Source organism: Salmo trutta, chromosome 18 (assembly GCF_901001165.1).
Source record: "Salmo trutta chromosome 18, fSalTru1.1, whole genome shotgun sequence".
NCBI classification, from domain to species: domain Eukaryota; kingdom Metazoa; phylum Chordata; class Actinopteri; order Salmoniformes; family Salmonidae; genus Salmo; species Salmo trutta.
In genome coordinates this window covers 39,272,657-39,297,611 of record NC_042974.1, presented here as the reverse complement: position 1 = coordinate 39,297,611, position 24,955 = coordinate 39,272,657, and the positions used below count along the sequence as shown (strand labels likewise).

General features: G+C 41.3%; 2 protein-coding genes across 2 annotated transcripts; one reads left to right on the top strand and one right to left on the bottom strand.

Moving 5' to 3' along the window:
* Positions 1 to 3,615: 3,615 nt before the first annotated feature.
* Positions 3,616 to 11,271, top strand: LOC115153287 (early growth response protein 2b-like). The gene is made up of 2 exons (XM_029698575.1): positions 3,616 to 3,683; positions 9,243 to 11,271. The coding sequence occupies exon 2, from the start codon at positions 9,473 to 9,475 to the stop codon at positions 10,196 to 10,198; it is 726 nt and encodes a 241-aa protein (XP_029554435.1). The 5' UTR covers positions 3,616 to 3,683; positions 9,243 to 9,472; the 3' UTR covers positions 10,199 to 11,271.
* A 1,637-nt stretch (positions 11,272 to 12,908) lies between these two features.
* On the bottom strand, positions 12,909 to 15,198 carry LOC115153286 (2-aminoethanethiol dioxygenase-like). The gene has a single exon (XM_029698574.1). The coding sequence runs from the start codon at positions 14,892 to 14,894 to the stop codon at positions 14,136 to 14,138; it is 759 nt and encodes a 252-aa protein (XP_029554434.1). The 5' UTR covers positions 14,895 to 15,198; the 3' UTR covers positions 12,909 to 14,135.
* Between the last annotated feature and the right edge of the window lie 9,757 nt (positions 15,199 to 24,955).

The window sequence follows — 24,955 nt, the reverse complement described above, 5'->3', positions numbered from 1 at the left end:
GTCACGTTCTGAATACTGTTTCATATTTTACAATGTGTACAAGTTTGCTGTACGTTACTGATTTATACATGTGTGGGTATATGGTACCTGTTAGGGATTGAGGGGCTTTCTGTGATGTGCTTTGGCATATGATTGCTGTAGATAAGTGTTAGCTAGCATACACCGTTGTAATGGTCACATAAGCCCACTGCTAACACAGTTGTCTTCATGCTACAGCTTTTGCCATCGACAGCCATCAGTATCATTAAGCCCTGCACAACTACCGTGCTGTTTCTCATTTAACAACAGGTATTTACACATGTTATATTTTGTATTGTATTTTTGTATTTTGTGACGCCCAGTATGAAAATGGGATGCAAGGGCTTTTGCCATCGACAGCCATCAGTATCATTAAGCCCTGCACAACTACCGTGCTGTTTCTCATTTAACAGGAATAAATGATGCTCAACTGGGACCACTGGCTGATGTGAGTTATTAGGAGAAAACACAACGCAAGGAGAGTATGATATACATCTGTTACATATATTCGAAATGTTAATGAGAAATGTAAATGTTGTTGATCTGTATATGTGACTATGTTCTGGGTGGATCTTCGGCTAGACTTGGGTAAAAAAAGATTTGGTAGGGACATCGATCTGCAAGCTTGATGTTCGTTTTGTTTTTGATAGTCCAAGATTCTCCACTAAGGAAAAGTATGTGAGTAATTTGATCATAATTCTTGCTAAATTTTACATCCATAAAATGATTTTAAAAATTAAAAAAGAATCCTATTCAGGTAAATTTAAATAATTACTTTGCCACATACTATGCGCTATAAGAATAAGAAGGTAATGAAATCCATACTCTTAACCTTTTCACATTTCTTTGAATGTAAAAACCCTGTATGCGTTTCTGTTTTTGTGTTTCTGTTTGTTTGATGTTTACATGATCTATTCATCAGTTATGTCACCCTACAGACTTGAAGCTGACCAAATAGCTCAGAACATCATTTCTGTTATCTCAGTGGCCACTAGGCTACTTGACTGACTGGTGGAGGGAATCTGTGGAAAACTATCATGCCATTTTGACACTCAACTCATTATCACATTCTTTTTTTGCCCTTATAAACCAGGTTTCATTACAGGCCTGATGGAAACAGAACATTTTGGGGTCAACCTTCCAAGGTGGATCTTTTTGTGTCGGTTAAATTAATTATGCGAGAAATGGCGGTGCACAAATATCGATTTAGTAACCATCATATTAAAGTAAAACTTGTAGTCACACTGATATGGTGTGTGGTCCTCCCACTGCGATTATGGAAACCATGCAGTTTATTTGGCTACAAATGAAATAGCTGTCTGTTGGGCTGCAACCTGGTCTCAGAGCATTTCATATTATTCTGCTCCTAGATATGACACATTCCATTTAGTATGATATGGTATTACGTATGGTATGTATTAATGTGTGGATGTCATTCACCCATTTCGTAAGATATGTTCTGAATTAAAATTGGTATTAAATGTTAAGAATTTACAAAACATGATATGTTACGAATTCTAGTAAGCCAGCTAACATTAGGCACCTAACGTTAGCTAGGCTCAGGGTTAAGTTAAAGGGTTATAGCTAGCTAAAATGTTTAAGGTAAGGCTTAGCTAATATGCTAAGTAGCTAAAAATGTGTAAGTAGTTGCTAATTAGCTACAATACTAAAGTTGTTTGTGATGAGATTCGAACTCACATCCAGCCACCCTACTTTTGTTTTTGCCTTAACTAACAATCTTTCTAATGTAAACATACCATACTAACTTGGCAGTCACTAATGTACGTTTACTATGTTACGTCTAGTGCATGAGACCAGGCTGCAACAATTTATGATGTACTTCACAGGGTGGTGAAAGTGCACTGTGATCTTGATGCTCCTTTCCAATAAATATCTAGGGTCTGATTGTGGTGACATAAGGATCAATGCTTGACTGCTGTTTGACAAATATTCTGGCTCTTAGCCATAATCTCATCATGTAGACTAGCCTACACGCACTATCTGCGATCTGTTGAGTAGAGCGCATGTGCCAAGACCATTTGGAATTCACTATTTAACCCAACAGTTTTTGTGACAAAACTATTGGTAGAGTTAAAATGCAATAGAAACACATTCTTTCATTATTTCATGTACCAAATAAATATCTAAAGTGATAAAGTACATTTTTGTGTGCACTATGTCATCACGCACTGTTTTTTTCTATCTGCAACAAGTAGGTTTGGTGGGAAAATGTGCATATTTTATTTCTGCAGATTTTTGAATATTTGCATGGAAATTTGTCCCCAATTTGATGGAAACCTAGCTATAGAAACAAAATATGAGCCATTGGAGGAGCACACTTCCATCCAGTGCCAATATCCTTGCATAGACATTTAGTAGGTCGTCATACAGCTATCATATTGAGGTAGATGAACAACTGTTTGAGATTAAATCTGTATTAGGCAAGCGCACTGGACTGGTGAATACAAAAGCCTAGTCTCTGTGCTTAATTCATGTGATAAACCTTCTGTGACCGATCCTTCTGTGCTTGCTCAATAATTTGCTTTCAACTGAGTTTTTTTCTTGTTTGTTATGTCTGACTGTTGAAATACAACATGATTATGAATAATAGAGAAAATAGATTGGATATTCCAAATTAGAGAACAAGGGACAAGATGTATAGGACAATGTTTGATATAATTGTTTTCAATAATTAATCTATTATTTGATCATGTTTCCCAACAATAAGTTAAAGTAACTAGCTGTGAGTCAAATCAGTTCTTCCCTACACCTCTATCAACAGATAAAAAAGTTTACTTGCCAAGTGAAACCTCCTCTCCCTGTAATCTTTGTCTCATATTTTATGACATAACACCACCCATCAACCTTGAAGAGCAGTCATCCATCTCCTGGGGGGCATCCACCCACTTATCCTAGTGGGGGGGGGGGTTATTCCCTCATTTGCTTCTCTCTCTCTCTCTCTCTCTCTCTCTCACACACACACACACACACACACACACACAGAGAATTTTCCTACCCCAGTGTGATTATTCAGCAATTAAGCATTTTCTTAAATAATCTGAGCCTGTGTTTTTAAACGGTGGTAGAAAAGGGAAACTCATCTCAGTCCTCAATGGTCACACAGTCCACTGATTTACTCACTTTTAGTACAATAATAAACACATTATCTAGGTAATCAAAAGGGGAAAACTAATAAAAGCACATTGCATGCATCTTCTGTTTTTCCTATCCAAAATCACATGGGCAGCTGGTGAAGGATATGAAGAGAATGAGGGTATATCAGTACTGCATAGATGGTCGCTGGGTCTCTGAGATGAGCCTCTCCTGGAGTTTCATCGTCATGATAGCAGCTGTCCCCCAGGCCACGCCCCAGGCATGGGGTTTGAGTGACCCAAACACCTCCGGTTCCTCCGATCAAAGAGATCTTTTCTTTTACAATCTGCTGGGTCTAACAAATCCACTTCATTATCATAACAATTTTAACTGCGAGGGTGGAAGCAAAGTGAAGTGGGAACAATCCTTTTGTTTCTTTTTCCATCAGTCAGAGGAGTAAGAATCTAGTCGGTAACTTTGGTTGATCAGACGTTAGGGGACTGCCACAGCAGAAGCATCTCTCTCTCCATCTATCTGAGGCCCTGCTATCACTGTCTCGGGGGCTATTACAGGTAAGCAATTGAGGGGCTGTTTCAGCAGTTTTTTTTTTTGGTCTCCTGTTTTCTTAAACATGCAGAAATCTTAGGGCCAGTTTCCCCAGACATAGATGAAATGTAGTCCTGGACTAAAATGCTATGGAGATTCTCAATCTGTGTCCAGGAAACTGGCCCATAGTAACAGTATTGTTGTTTTTAAGCTTGTAAAAAAAATGTAGAATAGATTACTTTTAAAATACACATGTAATCAACACCTTTACAATATATACTCTATATGTAAACTGTTAGGTATGAAATGAAGGTAGTATCATCAGGATCTATTACAAATACAACTCACTCTTGACGAAGCACAGTATGTCACTGTACACATACTACTTATCACGAGTGCCACTATGTATTGGTAGGCTGTATGGTAATAGACTATCATTTGGATGTTGTAGTTTATTGATGCTCAGAATACTTGACAAACAATCAGGCCTCAATTTCACAATAGAGGGTTCTGAAAGTAAGTGTAAATGGAAGTGATGTACAATAACAATACTGTACTATAAAAGATTCAAGACATGGGTGATTCAAACACATCAAGACACATTCATCCCATTTGCAATACATGCATTTATGAATGGATATTCTCTGGTCTGTTTTTAATATATAAGAAAGCTTACTGCAAACCTCAAACATATCTTCAAATCAAATTCGTCACGCATGTATTACCTATTTTACAAAAAAACAACACAATAACAAAGCAAAGCCTCCTATATCAGCCTAGTGTTATAAAACAAAGATTCATAATAACAAAACCACACATGACATTTGATTAATCGTCATGCAGGGGTCTCCAGACCCCTAGGTGACACAGGCATAGGCAACACAAAACGCCCCCCTCTAAATCCCACTCAATGTGGCGGGGCGTGGGCGTGGGGTGCAGGGAGGGCACCATTCCCCACGGAGGCACGCTGTGCAGCCTAACGGCCGGACACTGGACCTGGAAAAACTCCCATCTGCCTGAGGGAAGAGGCATTCACACAATACACTAACATTTTTGTAACTGTGGGCGTTAAAAAGGGAACTTAAAAATGGATTCATTTCCCCCGCTGCAAGGGGAAAGGGGAGTTAGGCAGGGAAGACCGTTCCTAAACTACTCACTAGTCATTGGGATGTCTTATTTAAGTAGGTCTATCATTTTTAGGTGGACAAGTGTTCAAGTTGTTGCCTGTGTTATAGGCAATATGAAAAAGCCTATGGACAATTGTTTTTGTGTTTCCTACATAGTCATATGTGCTATAACAAATTACATACACTAGCCTATTGTGGCATATGTTGAAGGCTTCACAAATAGGAATACACCTAGAGAGTATGATGTCATTAGGAACATGTCAGACACATTTTGCATAAGAAAGACTAAAGATCATCGCCATTATAAGAAGACGGTGTCCCCTGTGACAGAATAGCAAAGCAAATCAAATTTTATTGGTCACATACACATTTAGCAGATGTTATTGCGGGTGTAGCGAAATTCTTGTGTTCCTAGCTCCATCAGTGCAGTAGTATATAACAATTCACAACAATACACACAAATCTAAAAGTAAAAGAATGGAATTAAGAAATAAATATTAGATCGAGCAATGTCGGAGTGGCATTGACTAAAATACCGTAGAATAGAATACAGTATATACATATGAGATGAGTAAAGCAGTATGTAAACATTATTTAAACATTATTAAAGTGGCCAGTGATTCCAAGTCTATGTATATAGGGCAGCAGCCTCTAAGGTGCAGGGTTGCGTAACCAGGTGGAAACCGGCTAGTGATGGCTATTTAACAGTCTGATTGTCTTGAGATAGAAGCTGGTTTTCAGTCTCTCGGTCCCAGCTTGATGCACCTGTACTGACCTCGCCTTCTTGATGATAGCGGGGTGAACAGGCCGTGGCTCGGGTGGTTGATGTCCTTGATGGCATTTTTGGCCTTCCTGTGACATCGGGTGCTGTAGGTGTCCTGGAGGGCAGGTAGTTTGCCCCCAGTGATGCGTTGGGTAGACCGTACCACCCTCTGGAGAGCTCTGCGGTTGCGGGTGGTGCAGTTGCAGTAACAGGTGGTGATACAGCCTGACAGGATGCTCTCAATTGTGCATCTATAAAAGTTTGAGGGTTTTAGGGGCCAAGGCAAATTTCTTCAGCCTCCTGAGGTTGAAAAGACGCTGTTGCGCCTTCTTCACCACACTATCTGTGTAAGTGGACCATTTCAGATCGGCAGTGATGTATACCGAGGAACTTGAAGCTTTCCACCTTCTCTACTTCAGTCACGTCAATGTGGATAGGGGCGTGCTCCTTTGTTTTGTTGACGTTGAGTGAGAGGATATTTTCCTGGCACCACTCTCCCAGGGTCCTCAACTCCTCCTTGTAGGCTGTCTCGTCATTGTTGGTAATCAGGCCTACTACTGTTGTGTCGTCTGCAAACTTGATGATTGAGTTGGAGGCGTGCGTGGCCACGTAGTCATGGGTGAACAGGGAGTACAGGAGGGGGCTGAGCACGCACACTTGTGCGGCCGTGTTGATGATCAGCGAAGTGGAGGTGTTGTTTCCTACCTTCACCACCTGGGGGCAGCCCATCAGGAAGTCCAGGACCCAGTTGCACAGGGTGGGGTTGAGACCCAGGGCCCCGAGTTTAATGATGAGCTTGGAGGGTACTATGTTGTTGAATGCTGAGCTATAGTGAATGAACAGCATTCTTACATTGGTATTCCTCTTGTCCAGATGGGATAGGGCAGTGTGCAGTGTGATGACGATTGCATCGTCTGTGGATCTATTGGGGCGATAAAGCAAATTGAAGTGGGTCTAGGATGTCAGGTAAGGTAGTGGTGATATGATCCTTAACTAGACTCTCAAAGCACTTCATGATGACAGAAGTGAGTGCTATGGGGCGATAGTCATTTAGTTCAGTTACCTTTGCTTTCTTGGGTACAGGAACGGTGGACCTCTTGAAGCAAGAGGGGACAACAGACTGGGATAGGGAGAGATTGAATATGTCTGTAAACACTCCAGCCAGCTGGTCTGCACATGCTCTGAGGACGTGGCTATGGATGTCGTCTGGGCCAGCAGCCTTGCGAGGGTTAACACGCTTCAATGCCTTACGTCGGCCACGGAGGAGAGCCCACAGTCCTAGGTAGCGGGCTGCGTCGGTGGCACTGTGTTATCCTCAAAGCGGGCGAAGAAGGTGTTTAGCTTGTCAGGGAGCAAGACATCGCTGTCTGCAACGTGGTTGGTTTTCCCTTTGTAGTCCGTGATTGTCTGTAGACCCTGCCACATATGTCTTGTGTCTGAGCCATTGAATTGCGAATCCACTTTGTCTCTGTACTGACGTTTTTCCTGTTTGATTGCCTTACGGAGGGAGTAACTACATTGTTTGTATTCGGCCATGTTCCCAGTCACCTTGCCATGGTTAAATTTGGTGGTTCGCGCTTTCAGTTTTGCGAGGATGCTGCCATTTATCCACGGTTTCAGGTTTGGGTAGGTTTTAATAGTCACAGTGGATACAACATCTCCTATACACTTCCTGATGAACTCAGTCACCGTATCCGTGTATTCGTCAATGTTATTCTCAGAGGCTACCCGGAACATATCCCAGTCCGCGTGATCAAAACAATCTTGAAGCATGGATTCCGATTGGTCAGGCCAGTGTTGAATAGACTTTAGCATGGGTACTTCCTGTTTAGGTTTCTGCCTATAGAAAGGAGAAGAAAAATGGAGTCATGATCAGATTTGCCGAAGGGTTTGCGGGGAAAGGACTTGTAGGCATTTCGAAGTTGAGTATCAGTGGTCCAATGTTTTTCCAGCACAAGTACTACAGTCAATATGTTGGTAGAACTTCGGTAGCGTTTTCCTCAAATTTGCTTTGTTAAAATCCCCAGCTACAATAAATGCGGCCTCAGGATTATCTCTCCTTGTGTAAGGAGAAGTCTCATTACCTGTGTGTCATAGTGGACGTGCAGGCATTGAGACAGTGTTTAAAGGGCCTCCCCTTGCTTTATTACTAACTGCCACAGCCCTTGGATCAACAACCTTGTCACATGCACAGTATGCCTACAGACATCAGCCATATGTCATTTACACTGAATGAGGGCAGCTTGATGAGAAGAGAGGAAGGGATTACTGTGACACAGAGTCCCAAGATGATCCCTTCAATAGTGTGGGATGTAGAGCAGGTACAGATATGTCATACATACTTTCAGTCCATACAGGTTGGCAACCCATAACTCAAGAAGGATTAATAGTCTATCTAATGACCATCCTGTCACTGGGTACAAATGTTCCAACTTTATGGGGTGATATGAAGCATATGCCTTATAAAGTATTCTAAAGCATATACCTTCATACATTTTTTGTTTATCCTACACTGATTTTCCCCCAAAATTTCTTAGGTAGCTATAGAACCAATTCAAGTTTCAATTGTTGCACATGAAATCGCTCTTCTCATATGCCTCTGTGTGTGCTTCTTCCTTCCCACGACTCGATATTTCATGTATGCAATTTACCGGATGTATTCGATATCAGTAGAAAGTGGGTGTCATCTATTACACCAGTTGAATCCATGTTTGGTGAAGTGTTACCAGAGTTCCTGTAAGCTTTTGTCAGCATGCCGATTATTATATAGACAATAAAATGGGAAATAAACTTTACATGGTAATATTTACTCAACTGAACCAGGCTAACAAACACCATGTAAAAAGAAAAGTAATTTGTCATGTGTTTTTTTAATTCATTGACAAGTGTTCTTTGATGTCGTAATCAAGCTTGAGGCCTAATCCTAGCCCGGCCTTTTCCCCGTTTTAACCACCAAGTCCTTGCATGGCCAGTGACGTTAAGGGATATTAAGAGACTCCCTTCAAATTCACACTACAATATTGAATCCCCATAATACAACGATATTATATTATATTTCTCATGCGTAGGGGACACTATAGGCTATGGCAGAGAATACATCATTGGATTTGAAGGTTATATATTGAGTGCGTAAAGGCACATAAAGGCTTGAAGCGCATACTCTTGGTAAAATAAATTACAGCTAAAACTATGGCTAAAGTTTGGGTACCATTCGGTGTTTTTTTACACGACATTCACGAGGGAATCTACTCAAAGGAAGAGGAAATATCCGCATCGTTGCCAGAGATGGAACTGGGTTAAAAGTTGAGTCACATTGGAAACAGCACAGCCAATTAGATAAAGCTTATTTAGAAAATATTCATTTCTATTTCGCTGCTATAGCCAATAGAAAGGAAGCCATGTGTTCTCATCAACCTTACTGAAATGTCAGTATTCAAATGCATCGTAAATTGCGGAGAATAATCCAAATTATTGCTCAATATTAATCCAATAGATTATTTGTCTGCTATAGTAAGCCAATGTATTTTTTAGAAAGCGCTATGTGACATGAAACCTAATTCGTACCCATTACGAAACCACAAATGGGTGCTCAACCGCACGCAAAACCCATGCATAAAATGAAAAACCCGTGCGTAAAAGTCATAATAAACGTTTTTTGGCCACATATCTAACCGTACTTTTTCTTTGCTCCACAGGTGATCGTTTGAGTGAAGAAAGGGACAATTTCGAGTTGTCTTTCCAGGGCAACTTTACGCAGCCCCCGCGCACTCAGCCCCGCGTACTCAGCCTGTTGCATACAAGGACACCGGAATCCCAGGGGCTTCATTAAGTAGTTAGTGATTTAACGACAGCAGCTTCCTCCCCGGTGTCTGCCTCGCCCTCGCCTGAACCACAGTACCTTTACGCATGAACCGTGAGCTGCACCATGGCGCAGAGTCAACACGATATAAACCACATGTATGCTCCATCATCTTACTCTTGTAGCAGGGAAATGTACCAGGACCAATCAACCTACCTGGCAACCTCGACCTGCCCCATGTCCTACCCACAGCCGTCCCACTCCTACACGTCACCAAAGTCGACAGTGGACAGTGCGCTCTTAACCATCATGCCTGACTACAGCGGGTTCTACCAGCCAAATTGCCAACGAGACATCCAGGCTTTTCCTGACAGGAAAGGGTTACCATATTCACTGGACTCGCTGAGGCTTCCACCACCTCTGACACCTCTGAACACAATAAGGAATTTTACACTTGTGGGACCTGCGACAGAGGGCCCTTGTCCACCCACTCCCTACAACACTCCGAATTTACCCCTGAGGCCAATACCGAGGCCGAGAAAGTATCCAAACCGCTCGAACAAAACGCCTGTCCATGAGCGACCATACCCTTGCCCGGCAGAGAGCTGCGACAGGAGGTTCTCTCGGTCAGACGAGCTGAGCAGACACGTCAGAATCCACACAGGGCACAAACCCTTCCCATGTCGGATCTGCATGCGCAGTTTCAGTCGCAGCGACCACCTCACTACGCACATCCGAACACACACTGGAGAAAAACCATTTTCTTGTGACCACTGTGGAAGAAAGTTCGCCAGGAGTGATGAAAGAAGGAGACACACAAAAATCCACTTAAGACAGAAAGAGAAAAAGTAATCATAATGACCCTGGCAGAATTGTTTTGAACATTCAGCCACAATGTTTCCATGCAGTCCAAAAATAATTGTATAACATCCAAATCACATTCACACTGAATTTAGCAGACATGGTTAACTAGGGCGACTACTGAATGTGGATATAAGGTGCTGAATGAATAACATCATAAATGGACAGGGCTATCACGTGTATATTATTGAAGTTAGGCATAGAGCCAGTTAGTCATAACTTAACTGTAAATGTGCACAAACACTAGTGCTCAGGATAGAAAGTGTTTCAATAGAGCAGGTTAGGAAAAAGTCACAGAGACCCTGAATAGCAGGCAAGGAGTAAGATTCAACGCCAATACTAAATGGTATCAGCCAGCAAGTAGCTTCTCTTTGGCCAGTGTTTAAAGAGCAGCTGAAAAAAAGATGATACCACAATAGATGAGACTGTGATGGGCATCCCTGCATTTTAGCTGGAAAGGCGCGCAATGACCAATATCACAGAGCCTTGAGGTCTGTTCTGTTCTGCTGAATATCATCACCGTTCTGAGAGTGGGGGCTTGACTCCCATGTGTGCAAAAACTGGAAGCCTTGTACAGTGTCTGTCAAGAGAGACAATTAACTGAAATGATTAACCTGCTGTTTGATAACTTTTTTAAATCTCCTGTTACTTGTTGGATAAAGATGACAGAGTAACAAACAATTAACGCCACTTAGCCTCTCGGCTGTAAGATCATGACAGAACGTAACAAAGGAGAAAAATGTTGATACTTTTATTTTACATGTGTTTTTTACACACTGAGTATTGATATTTAACTGACTTGATGCTTCTTACAATACATTTTGAATATTTTGACGTTGTTGGCATAAAGAAAACTGCTTGTTTGTTAGTGTGCTTGTGCATTGTTCTCCAAATGTATTCTTAATTAGCCTAGTCCAAATTAAATTACTGGGCAAAGGACAGGGTTGATTATTGTAAACAACAATGAAATTCACTTTGTGTTGTAGAATATGTATTTTTGTCTTATTTTGGTCCTTTGAAAGTAGACTATAGGCTATTGTATATAAACTCAGCAACAAAAAAAAGTCCTCTCACTGTCAAATGTGTTTATTTTCAGCAAACTTAACATGTGTAAATATTTGTATGAACATAAACAAGATTCCAAAACTGAGACGTAAACTGAACAAGTTCCACAGACATGTGACTAACAGAAATAGAAAAATGTGTCCCTGAACAAAGGGGGGGGGGGGGGTCAAAAGTAACAGTCAGTATCTGGTGTGGCCACCAGCTGCATTATGTACTGCAGTGCATCTCCTCCTCATGAACTGCACCAGATTTGCCAGTTCTTGCTGTGAGATGTTACCCCGCTCTTCCACCAAGGCACCTGCAAGTTCCCGGACATTGCTGGGGGGAAATGGCCCTAGCCCTCACCCTCCGATCCAACAGGTCCAAGACGTGCTCAATGGGATTGAGATCCGGGCTCTTCGCTGGCCATGGCAGAACACTGACATTCCTGTCTTGCAGGAAATCACGCACAGAAAGAGCAGTATGGCTGGTGGCATTGTCATGCTGGAGGGTCATGTCAGGATGAGCCTGCAGGAAGGGTACCACATGAGGGAGGATGTCTTCCCTGTAACGCACAGCATTGAGATTGCCTGCAATGACAACAAGCTCAGTCCGATGATGCTGTGACACACCGCCCCAGACCATGACGGATCCTCCACCTCCAAATCGATCCCGCTCCAGACTGCAGGCTTTGGTGTAACGCTCATTTCTTCAACGATAAACGTGAATCTGACCATCAACCCTGGTGAGACAAAACCGCGACTCGTCAAATAGCACTTTTTGTCAGTCCTGTCTGGTCCAGCGACGGTGGGTTTGTGCCGATAGGCGACGTTGTTGCCGGGGATGTCTGGTGAGGACCTGCCTTACAACAGGCCTACAAGCCCTCAGTCCAGCCTCTCTCAGCCTATTGCAGACAGTCTGAGCACTGATGGAGGGATTGTGCGTTCCTGGTGTAACTCAGGCAGTTGTTGTTGCCATCCTGTACCTGTCCCGCAGGTGTGATGTTCAGATGTACCGATCCTGTGCAGGTGTTGTTACACGTGGTCTGCCACTGCGAGGACGATCAGCTGTCCGTCCTGTCTCCCTGTAGTGCTATCTTAGGTGTCTCACAGTACAGACATTGCAATTTATTGCCCTGGCCACATCTGCAGTCCTCATGCCTCCTTGCAGCATGCCTAAGGCACGTTTACACAGATGAGCAGGGACCCTGGGCATCTTTCTTTTGGTGTTTTTCAGGCAGTAGAAAGGCCTCTTTGGTATCGTAAGTTTTCATAACTGTGACCTTAATTGCCTACCGTCTGTAAGCTGTTAGTGTCTTAACAACCGTTCCACAGGTGCATGTTCATTAATTGTTTATGGTTCATTGAACAAGCATGGGAAACAGTGTTTAAACCCTTTACAATGAAGATCTGTGAAGTTATTTGGATTTTTACAAATTATCTTTGAAAGACAGGGTCCTGAAATAGGAACGTTTCTTTTTTTGCCGAGTTTAGGTCAAGGGAGGCCTATGCTGTATACAGTATTCTACTAGTCACATTGTCCTTCTCAGGTAATACTCAGTATGTCCACAAGAGGCCCCTAAGCTGCAAGCAATGAACTCAATATCGCTCTGCCAAATATGAGCTAAATTCCCAAATTGATGAAGCAAGCAAAGCTATTATGGGGATTAAGTTTAATTGGTGAAGCTCGATTAACTAAGCAATGTTTAAGATAATTATTCAGTAACCCATGTCCCAATCTCAAAGAATGTAGTTTGATCCAATCAAAACATACCTATAGTAAATTATGACTTGTCATTTGATTAATCAGATTAATCAGGCTGTAATACACAATTACAGCCCCACCCTGAAAGTAATGCCTTCAAAATCATGTAAATGTTCCATACAAGCCAGAATGTTTAATAAAATTACATTTAAACTTACTCTACCGCTTGTCTGCTAGGTTTGTCCTTCAGTTGCTTAACCAATCTTTTTAGAGAGCCAGTTGGTATATGGTTCAGGTTTGGCATAGAGGTAAAGTTAGGCAATGAAAATGGTATATTATGAATCAGGGGAGGATGGAGGACATTGCACACTATATTTTTGTTGAAGGCTTGAAATCTGAATATAAATAAATAAAAATCTCACAAAGGTGTGGATTGCTCTCCATCCTCCCGATTCAGAATATAATTTTCATTGTCATGGCATGCTTGGTTCAACAGCTATTGACTAAATAAAATGGAAAATCCAATGTAAACTATTTTTATCTCAGTGCCCGGAACTGAACAATATACCTTCCAGCTCTTTAACAAGTTGGGTAAACAACATTTCCTTTGGATATTGTCTCAAATTTAGAGCAGCCGAAGAATAAACCTCACAGATAACTAGTTGAGTAATTTTAAATGTTATTTGATTCAACATTCTGGCTTGTAAGGAACACTTACACAATTCTTCAGGCATTAGTTTCAGGCTGTATATACCAATTAGTTGTGTATTACAGCCTAGCCCATTTAGTGAATTCTTGAATCCCTCATGATTTTCTTCTTAGAAATGTTGTTTTATGTATGATTTCAGTTAATTTCAAGACATGATAAGCTTGGTGTCATTTAAAATACATTAGAGATGATGTACAAAGATCACAATTTATCAACTGAGTAACTACTTTCATTACAGGCTAAATGCATAGTGGCTGGCCAACCCCCAAACTGAAGAGACGATTGTGAGCATTTGTCCAACTTTAGTAGAAGTGCTTTTAGTTCACACATGTTCTCCCATTACACACCCCAGTGACAGTGATATCCATTCCATAATAATCCATCATTGTAGGAATTATGACCATCATACATTTACACCATGTTGTGACAGCCCTGAGAATCAATGGTTCAATTCAGTGTTCATAGTGCGCTTCAGATGTTGACTTCAGGGCCGGGGTAAGGTTCACCACCACACCAAAAATCAGAAGGTTGCGGTACTTCCATGAGCCAAAATTCTTTTTGCCCCTGAGCCTCAGCCTTTTTGTCCTCCGAGTCCGAGGCAGACTCCAGAACTTTGTAATAATGACAGTCTCTACCGTCATCTGGATCATATGGTGGTGCCAGAATATCGAGGAAAGCAGTGGGTCCCTCGACTGCGTCGATTTGATGAAGGTTGTCTCGGTCAGGGGTCAAAATACACGGGCCACTCTCTTCTGTAAACTCCCCGACCGACCGGAGTATTGACGTCCTCAGCGCATCTCTTTGGAAAGGTAGCAGGGGAGAGTTGAATTGCGTATCACTGGCCACGTTAGTTGATTTGTCCAACCTGTCAAAACAGGTGATCCTGACCTTGCCATACATAACTTTTAACATGCCGTGCATTCCCGGGTGGTCGTGCAAGGGGATGGAAGCACCGCTCTTCAGCAGAAACACCCCCATGCTGAATTGGTCTGTCTCGCATATGTGCATGTATGTGACCGGGGGATTGTGTGGCAGAGGTGTAGTCGCGCAGTCAACTTTCCTTGGAGCAATCTTCAGATCCGCAGCTCTGATTTCGGTCATGAGGCTTTGGAGTTTACCTTGATTATCCAAAAACGCTTTATCACCTACCAAAGATGGGTTTCTAAAAGTTACAAGCGCCTGTCTACCAATTTTCTGAACGAGGGAGGTCATGTTGTCGCGAGGCATCATAAAGCCGGTGAAGTACTTTCCTGTAATTCCACACTAGTCTCGCGCTTGCTAGCTAGCGTTTAGCAGGCTGGGCTCCAAGCACAGCTGCCGTTGATCCTGTCTGTCCCTCTCTCGGTGAGAATGATTGATTACACCTGGTGAAATATATGTTCTAACTTCACATAAAAATAACAAAAATAGAAAGTCGAATACAATTCTAAGTGAGGGGTACTCTGTATGACACAACCGCACATTTCTCTCCAACTCCCCATTTACAGATATCTTTCACACACGTCCGCAAAGGAAAACGCTTCAGTTCGTGACGCGCGGCATTGTGGGAAATGTGGTTTAATGATGTAATATTGGTATTTATCTTCACCCAAACACATCGTTATTATATAAAAATATAACTCATATGAAATGTGTATGATATTTGTTATGATACTTTGTTCAATCACAAGTCTTACATTTCATATCATTGTGAGAGATGATAAAAGTATTTACATATGTACTACAATAACCAAAATACCATTCCTCACCTCCTTAAAGGGGAACAGCAGTGAGGTTGTTGACCTTTTCATACTTGAGTCTACTGAGGACAATACAGAGCACAGCAGTGTAGTATGAGTAGGCCTTATAAGACTAACTCGTTTATTATTCTATCAATTGAAAAAGCAGAGCAGCATTAGGTTTGAAATAATGGCAGGACTTTGAAAGAATGGTAGAATTTTCAATCTCACCCAGCAGCAAGCCCAATGCACATTTTAATTTGAGTCGTTTAGCAGACACTCTTATCCAGAGCAACAAGAGTTAAGTGCCTTGCTCAAGGGCACAACTACAGATTTTTCACTGAGTCAGCTCGATGATTCAAACCAGCAACCTTTCGGTTACTCTCTAAACACTCTTAACCACTAGGCTACCTGCCATCTCAATGTATGTTAAGCCAGCCTAATTTCCTTTAACAATTTGGCCACCAAAAAATAATTCATGAATCATGTGTGACCTGTCATGGAAACTATTTTGCATGTTCTCTAAAAAGAGTGACAGATGGTTCCACATTTGGTAATCGTTCCTCATCAGGTTGTTTTTCTGTTCTTTTTTTCCCACAATTCTCCATCATCACACACACACACACACACACACACACACACACACACACACACACACACACACAAAGGATACACTCGTGCAGGAAATGACACTAACTCCCCAGTCCATTCCTTTGTTCCTCTTATTCTTGGCTCCCGGTAAAGTGTATTTCTGTTACAGATCATTTGAGGCATAGCCTAACCACATTTATAAATGTGTTTTGCAAACTTGATTAATTAGGTGGCTTCCTGTGAGATACAACTGGATGGAAGCAGGTGGAAACTCTGGAGCTAAATTGAAAGTAAAGCTTAGCAAGAAGCATAGCTAAAGCAAGAGGACTCTGTCCTGCCTCCTTAATTCTATTGTAGTGCTTCTGTCGAAACAAAACAAACACGATTTTTATCTGCAAGAAGCTGTTTATTTGTGGCTTTGGTTCACCAGCAAACCCCACAAACCACTTGTATATTTATCACTGTGTCTTAGAAATTCCTCGAGAGCAGCAGTAGTATCTTTCAAAACATCATCGAGTTTGTATGCTGCTGGGCCTGCAATGAGCTGTAGAGCACTCCTCCATTACTCAGGGATTCAGCTTGATTTCTTGTGAAACAGCAGTATGGTAATAAGGCATTGTTGCAGTTAAATTACATAGAGATATTTTGGGTTTGATCTTAAATGGATATCCACTGTGCTTTGGAGCTAGGCAAGACAAGCCTATTTCTTCCCCAAAATTCTTCACATTGAATGCTACGCATGGCCAATAAACAGGATTTATGTTTTCCAGAATCACTCTCAAGGTCATGATGGATATAATGTGCTTAGAGTTGTCGGGTCTCTCAACCCAGAGTCATTGTGTGCTCTCCCGACACTCCGCTGGGTATTTGCAGGAAGCCAGGCTGTTGTACAGTCCCCCCACATGCTATCTTATCCCTAGGGATCCATAAGGAGTGGCTAACGGCTAGCTAACAGTCTTTTTATTTTTAAACTTCTGCTTATAGCCACAATCTTTATTACTAAACAGTTGGTCCTCCCAACTAGAGTAACATCGGTTTTCTGTCTCCTGTCACCACACTTTATATGGAGCGTATCAATTGTAGATATACCAAATTAAAAACATTTTATTGATAACAAAATATTCTAGGGTAAAGGGTGTCAAAATGTTGCATGCATATCATTCTGTCAACAGAGAAACATAAAAAAAAGTCATATTTGGCATCACTGATGTCGTTTCAAGTTTAAGAATCTAGCCCACTGGTTTCATAAAGCCACTTAATGTATTATCACAGCTTCCAAGGAAAACAAAGGTTCTGGCTGGAGCCTTTGATTCAAGCTGGCCTTTCAGGGATAAAAAGAGGAAGAGGGATAGAGAGAGGGTGGCGGGGAGAAGAGTGAGCTTAGGCATTGGCTTGCAAGTGCAGGGCCTCATGGCCCCCATCCACTAACAGCCCATCCTCTCTGCTTGTTTCCTATCGACATAGGGTCCCTGCACTGTGAACAGGGGACTCAGAGGACTTGGGGTCTGTTGATAATGGGCCGTTTCTCCTTTGAGAAGTTTATTATCTCTGGCAGAGGAATCTTCAAACATTCTCTCTGGCCAGGCCTGGGCCCACTGACTTCATATGCTAGATTTCATATTGTCAGTTTGAGTTTGTGTTGCTGGGTGAAAAGTTATGATTTAACAGATATTTCATATCTTAACCAAGGTGGCTTTATGAATGCTATATTCAAGGAGCCATACAGTATAGATAAAATGATCAATGCAGAGCCAAAGAGATACTGATTTAAATAGTTATGTGGCTGGGCACCCAAATTCAGGTCAACCTGTTGAGATTTGTTTATCTTCTCAAGGAAAGATAAAAACATGCTACATGCAGTATTATTACATTGTAATGCAGCTTTTTAAATCATAATGTATGATGAGGTGTTGTCTATATCAAAGATGAGGATTGTAAAGCAGAATGGAGGATGTTTGGATTATCACTTCCAAATGGACTACAAGAGTCACAGGGGAGACGGGACATGTACACAATTCAAGTCCCTGTAGAATGTATAAAGCAGGGTAGAGTTGATGTCAACAGCAGGCATATGGTATACAAGACTGTAAAGGTCCAGTGATAAATGGTCATACATTATGGCACCACACAATCAACTTACTTTTGTCAAGCAATGTGCAGAAACATAATCTATTTATTTCTTATTCCTGTCAATCAACATTATTTATCATTGGGAATGTTATTATTAGTTACAGTTAGCCAATATGTTGGTACATAATTTGTGTGTGTGGTGTGTGTGTGGGGACATTATACAAAAATATGCGTTGTGGCATCACTGGTGTTTGGTAAGAAATCAGCCACCCGATGCATAGGGAAATATTGACATCAGCCAAGAAGCAACTGCATCCATGATGCAACAATTAACAAATGTCCACATCCTTTTAATGATGACAACACAAAGTGTCATTATTGCTCGTCTCTACGAGATCAGTGTTGTGTAATGTGTTGAGAACAAACCTGTTTTGAGATGTCATTTTCAAAACAGTAGATTTCAATGAGAAATCCAGTGTGGAAGTCTAGGATGATAATATCATTCATTTATTCTACAGCAAGCCTACAGCAATCCACACAGATTTGAAAGAGCTCACTCTAAATTTCCTGCCTGGACAATTGCAAACTTTCTTTATCTTTACCATGATCCATCCTAGGGCTGACCCTATTTAGTCGACTGGTCAATTGTTTGGTCAACAGGCTGTTGGTCGACCAATCATTTTTTAATTGAGCAGTTGCAAAAAAATAAAAGTTTTATGGCACATCTTGATTGATGCCTGTCTCAGTGGACTAATCCAATTGCGGAGGCCACGGGGATGGCACACCAGTATCACCAGTATTATATTTACTGTTAATTCACATAATTTCTCATCTACAATGTTTGTTTGGCTGCCGTAATTTCTGTTATTAATGAATTCAATATGTTATTATTACAGTGTTTTACAGTTGTTATTGTCGGAGTGGACACGTTGTTTGCAGAGCTCACAACCTAGGCTACACTTGTGCGAAACAAGTTTGGGTTTATTTCATTCCATTTACGATTTGTCAATTTATTCATTGTGCTTTGTTTGGAGCGCTCCTGTCAATGTTGAGTAAGGAGGCACACCTGATTATGCATAGAAGTAGGCCTAGGCTTCCTGGCCTGCGCGCAAATGTAGGCTTATAAATGTGCCCATTTGGGGATCTGATAGTATTTCTGATTGTCTTAACTCAACACCACTAATGAGCTGTGGAGCTTCTCAAAGTCATTTTTACCTTCACCTCAAACAAATCAAATCAAACAGCAAGTAAACAAAGTCTGTTTTTACATCCATTGAGAATGACAATAGTTCCTCAATGTAGCCTATTTGAAAAATCTTTCCAGCTCTCTCCCTTTGATAACCACTTGGCATGAAAGGAAATAAAATGTAATGCTCTGATTCGGTGGAAACATCATAAAATAGGCCTACCTGATTACTTCTTATCCCTTGCGCAAATACAGCTGTGTCTGTCCGGAGCTCACTGGCCAGAATATTTTATACAATGTTGTAAGTTTGTTAGCACAAGCTTTGGGCTGCACCAAGTTGATAGTTGATACAATGTTTCAAGTTTCTTGCAGACAGGCCATGAGTAACCAATGTGATTCATTTTTATCTGGATATTTTCTACCTGCGGGCTCCAATGTTTTTATTTGTTGGCTTTATGTAGGCTATCTTGACTAGTTGGCGATGGCAATAGAAGTTACTTTTAGATTTGTATCGTTATCATTTAGATTTAGATATAATTTTTATTAATCACATGACAATGATTTTGAGATATGAAGACTTGATTATAAAATAAAAATGTGCATATGAAAATCAGAACTGGCACACAGATCGGTAGAAAATGTAAGATAAATTGGCACTCCAAATGGAAAAGGTTTGCCGAACCCTGATGTAGCCTATTACCGGCAACTTCGGGAGCATAATGGCAGAATCTGTGAAGGCCAGCTGCAGTGGGCAGCGAGAGGAGGGTCAGGAACAGGTTTTTGTCTTCCAGTTAGGCTATCTTGATCTCTGGCTCCCTCTTGAGTCATTTGTGTGTTTTAATGATTGAATCATAGTGTGCTTAAAGCATCAGACAAGCTCAGTAGCCTACATATAGTTGATTTTATTAAAATACATAGGGTGTTTCTATATATGGAAAAATACACGTTTTAAAATCGAATTGGTCGGACTCTTGGTCGACCAAGATTTTATTTAGTCAGAGACAGCCCTAATCCATCCACAACACTTTAATTCATTATGAGATGTTTGAACTTGGCAACCTTTTCATAGGAACTGAGAGAAAGGAGAGGGGACTGTCTCACCCATTGCTACCCAGAGGTACAAGGCAGTCCATCATATGAGTCTCATTCAAAATACAGTTTTGTGAATGGATCAACAATTATACGGAATTCAAGGGTACATTTGGAGACAGTGTCGACAGAGATGAATCAAATAGCAAAAGTCTACAAAGGACTTGTCTACCATGCATCCTGTCTGATTATGTTCTGGTAATGTTGGCAGTATTGCAATTACAGTGTAACAACTACAGTGCATGTTGTATTATTTTATGGGGGATGGATATATATTTTCCATATATAATTATTATTTATTTTTTTACAGTCGGTAACACTTTATTTAGATAGTCTGTAGAGCATCTACAGATGGACTATCGGTAACATTTCAACTACACTGAACAAAAATATAAATGCAACATGTAAAGTGTTGGTCCCATGTTTCATGAGCTGAAATAAAAGATCCCAGAAATGTTCCTATACGCACCAAAAGCTTATTTCTGTTTACATCCCTGTTCGTGAGCATTTCTCCTTTGCCAAGATAATTAATCCACCTGACAGGTGTGGCATATCAAGAAGCTGATTAAACAGCATGATCATTACACAGGTGCACCTTGTGCTGGGGACAATTAAAGGCCCATCTAAAATGTACAGTTTTGTCACACAACACAATGCCACAGATATCTAAAGTTTTTAGGGAGCGTACAATTGGCATGCTGACTGCAGGAATGTCCACCAGAGCTGTTGCCAGAGAATTTAATGTTAATTTGGCAGTACGCCCAACCGGCCTCACAACCGCAGACCGTGTGTAACCACACCATCCCAGGACCAACACATCCAGCTTCTTCACCTGCGTGATCGTCTGCGACAGGACAGCTGATGAAACTGTGGGTTTACACAACCTAAGAATTTCTACACAAACTGTCAGTAACTATCTCAGGGAAGCTTATCTGCGTGCTCGTCATCCTCATCAGGGTCTTGACCTGACTGCAGTTCGGCGTCGTAACTGACTTCAGTGGGCAAATGCTCACCTTCAATGGCCACTGGCATGCTGGAGAAGTGTGCTCTTCACAGATGAATCCCGGTTTCAATTATACCTGGCAGATGATGGTATGATTTGATTCATTAGGATCCCCATTAGATGACGCCAATGGCGATAGCTAGTCTTACTGGGGTCCGACGCATAACGAAAAAGACAGTCAAAAGGCAATTTACATACATTTAAAAACATTAACATGTAGTGTGTGTGTGCATCTATCAGTTACACATACATGTCAGTACATAGACACAACAAATAGGTGTATGGCGTCATGTGGCGAGCGGTTTGCTGATGTCAACGTTATGAACAGAGTGCCCCATGGTGGTGGTGGGGTTATGGTATGAGCAGGCATAAGCTACAGACAATGAACACAATTGCATTTTATCGATAGCAGTTGTAATGCACATAGATACGGTAACGAGATCTTGAGGCCCATTGTCATGCCATTCATCCACCACTATCACCTCATGTTTCAGCATGATAATGCACAGCCCCATGTCTTAAGGATCTGTACACAATTCCTGGAAGCTGAACATTTCCCAGTTCTTCCATGGCCTGCTTACTCACCAGACATGCTACCCATTGAGCACGTTTGGGATGCTCTGGATCGACGTGTACAACAGCGTGTTCCAGTTCCCGCCAATATCCTGCAACTTCGCACAGCCATTGAAAAGGAGTGGGATAACATTCCATAGGCCACAATCAACAGCCTGATTAACTCTATAGTGAAAGAGATGTGGCGCGCTGGTGGTCACACCAGATACAGACTGGTTTTCTGATCCACACCCATACCTTTAAAAATACATTTTAAAAATGTGACCAACAGATGCATATGTGTACTCCCAGTCATGTAAAATCCATAGAGTAAGGCCTAATGAAATCATTTCAATAGACTGATTTCCTTACATGAACTGTAACTCAGTCAAATCTTTGAAATTGTTGCATGTTGTTTATATTTTTTGTTCAGTGTAACTATAACTAACCCTAACCTTTATCCTAACCCTAAACCTAACCCTTACCCTAACTATTATTATAAACCTACTCCTAGCAAGCAGTTGCTTATCAACTGACGGTCATACTATCAACAAACTATATCGAGCATCTACAGATAGAAAATCCGGTCTATCCAAATAGTGACACGTTATTATAACTGTAGCAGGGGAGACACTGAGTGGCCATCAGTGAGTATTGCACTTTTTTTGTGGCACGTGTGTGTTATAGGCTACAGTACTATATATTCCCAAATAAGTTCTGATAAATTGACATCAAGGTCTAATACATTAATTTCATGTTTTTAATTAATTATTAAATAAGTTAGTGACCGCTCACTACCTTTGGTCAAGTAGTGGTTGACCAAAAGCTCCAGCCACTACTCACCGGATATGAACGGGCACTAGATATAGGGCTGACATCAAATGAACAGAACTGTGGCGCGCTGTTAAAGTGAGATGAGAGCAACCCATTCATTCTCAAAAAGACAAGCATGTCCTCTCCCTTGTCAACCCTACTCACAAATATGCATGACAGATTAAGGATTTCAATGTCCACTATACACGTCTGTGAATAATCAAACTTTAAGATAAGTACTTCATTAATGTAGAGTAATATGGTGTTTGAAGTACAGTAGAAGTAGCTTAATATATGACCATCAATAATGCTCGAGTCTCTAAATACCACAAAAGATGACTGAAAAGACAGCAATAAATACACACTACAAAAACAACAAAATATTGTTGTTCTCTCAATGCACATATGCACACAGGTTATTTTCACATCTGGAATATGAATAATAAAACGAAAAATTAGATTTTTTGTATTTTGTTCTTTACTCTTCATGTCACACAGACCAGCAAGTTTAAACAAAAGTAGTATAATTGTTCACAGTATTGCATTTTGCACAGTGTTATACAGACTACAGTGTTTCAAGTGAAGGCACAAAACAAGAGGTTATTCTCGCAAATAAACCCCACCTACAAACATAAACCAGGGAGACTAAACTTGTAGATAAGAGTAACACATAATTAAACTAACTTTATCTCTGGTCACATCAACACCTTAATCCTCCTCTCTCTTTCTGATTGTCCAGTGTTAACAATGTCCTGATGAAACCCATAAGCCCCAAAGTGCTCTTTTGCTCAATTATGCAACTCTCTCATACCATTAAAATAAACCTCTCTCCGCTACATAACTACAAGTTACATCATTTTAACACGTTGTATTTGCTATATACAGGAGCATGCTCTCACAAAAGCTATGCACCTCATGCATCTAAGTCCAATTACTTTCACAATGCAAAGACAGACAAAGGTAGTGAACTGAATACCCGTGACAAAAATGTACTTGAAGCACACATAAAATCATTAAAATCACAAAATCTGTATAAGCATTCCGTTAACCACTTTTGGTAACAGGGCCCTCTATGCATTGTACAGTCGTGGCCAAAAGTTTTGAGAATGAGACAAATATTAATTTCAGATGTTACTATGGAATACTGAAGTATAATTACAAGCATTTCATAAGTGTCAAAGGGTTTTAGTGCAAAGAGTGAATATTTGCAGTGTTGACCCTTCTTTTTCAAGACCTCTGCAATCCACCCTGGCATGCTGTAAATTCACTTCTGGGCCACATCCTGACTGATGGCAGCCCATTCTTGCATAATCAATGCTTGAAGTTTGTCAGAATTTGTGGGGTTTTGTTTGTCCACCCGCCTCTTGAGGATTGACCAAAGTTCTTAATGGGATTAAGGTCTGTGGAGTTTCCTGGCCATGGACCCAAAATATCGATGTTTTGTTCCCCGAGCCACTTAGTTATCACTTTTGCCTTATGGCAAGGTGCTCCATCATGCTGGAAAAGGCATTGTTCGTCACCAAACTGTTCCTGGATGGTTGGGAGAAGTTGCTCTCGGAGGATGTGTTGGTACCATTCTTTAATCACGGCTGTGTTCTTAGGCAAAATTGTGAGTGAGCCCATTCCATTGGCTGAGAAGCAACCCCACACATGAATGGTCTCAGGATGCTTTACTGCTGGCATGACACAGGACTGATGGTAGCGCTCACCTTGTCTATTCCGGACAAGCTTTTTTCCGGGTGCCCCAAACAATCGGAAAGGTGATTCATCAGAGAAAATGACTTTACCCCAGTCCTCAGCAGTCCAATCCCTGTACCTTTTGCAGAATATCAGTCTGTCCCTGATGTTTTTCCTGGAGAGAAGTGGCTTCTTTTGCTGCCCTTCTTGATACCAGGCCATCCTCCAAAAGTCTTCTCCTCACTGTGCGTGCAGATGCACTCACACCTGCCTGCTGCCATTCTTGAGCAAGCTCTGTACTGGTGGTTCCCCGATCCCGCAGCTGAATCAACTTTAGGACACGGTCCTGGCGCTTGCTGGACTTTCTTGGGCGCCCTGAAGCCTTCTTCACAACAATTGAACCGCTCTCCTTGAAGTTCTTGATGATCCGATAAACGGTTGATTTAGGTGCAATCTTACTGGCAGCAATTTCCTTGCCTGTGAAGCCCTTTTTGTGCAAAGCAATGATGACGGCACGCGTTTCCTTGCAGGTAAGCATGGTTGACAGAGAAAGAACAATGATTCCAAGCACCACCCTCCTTTTGAAGCTTCC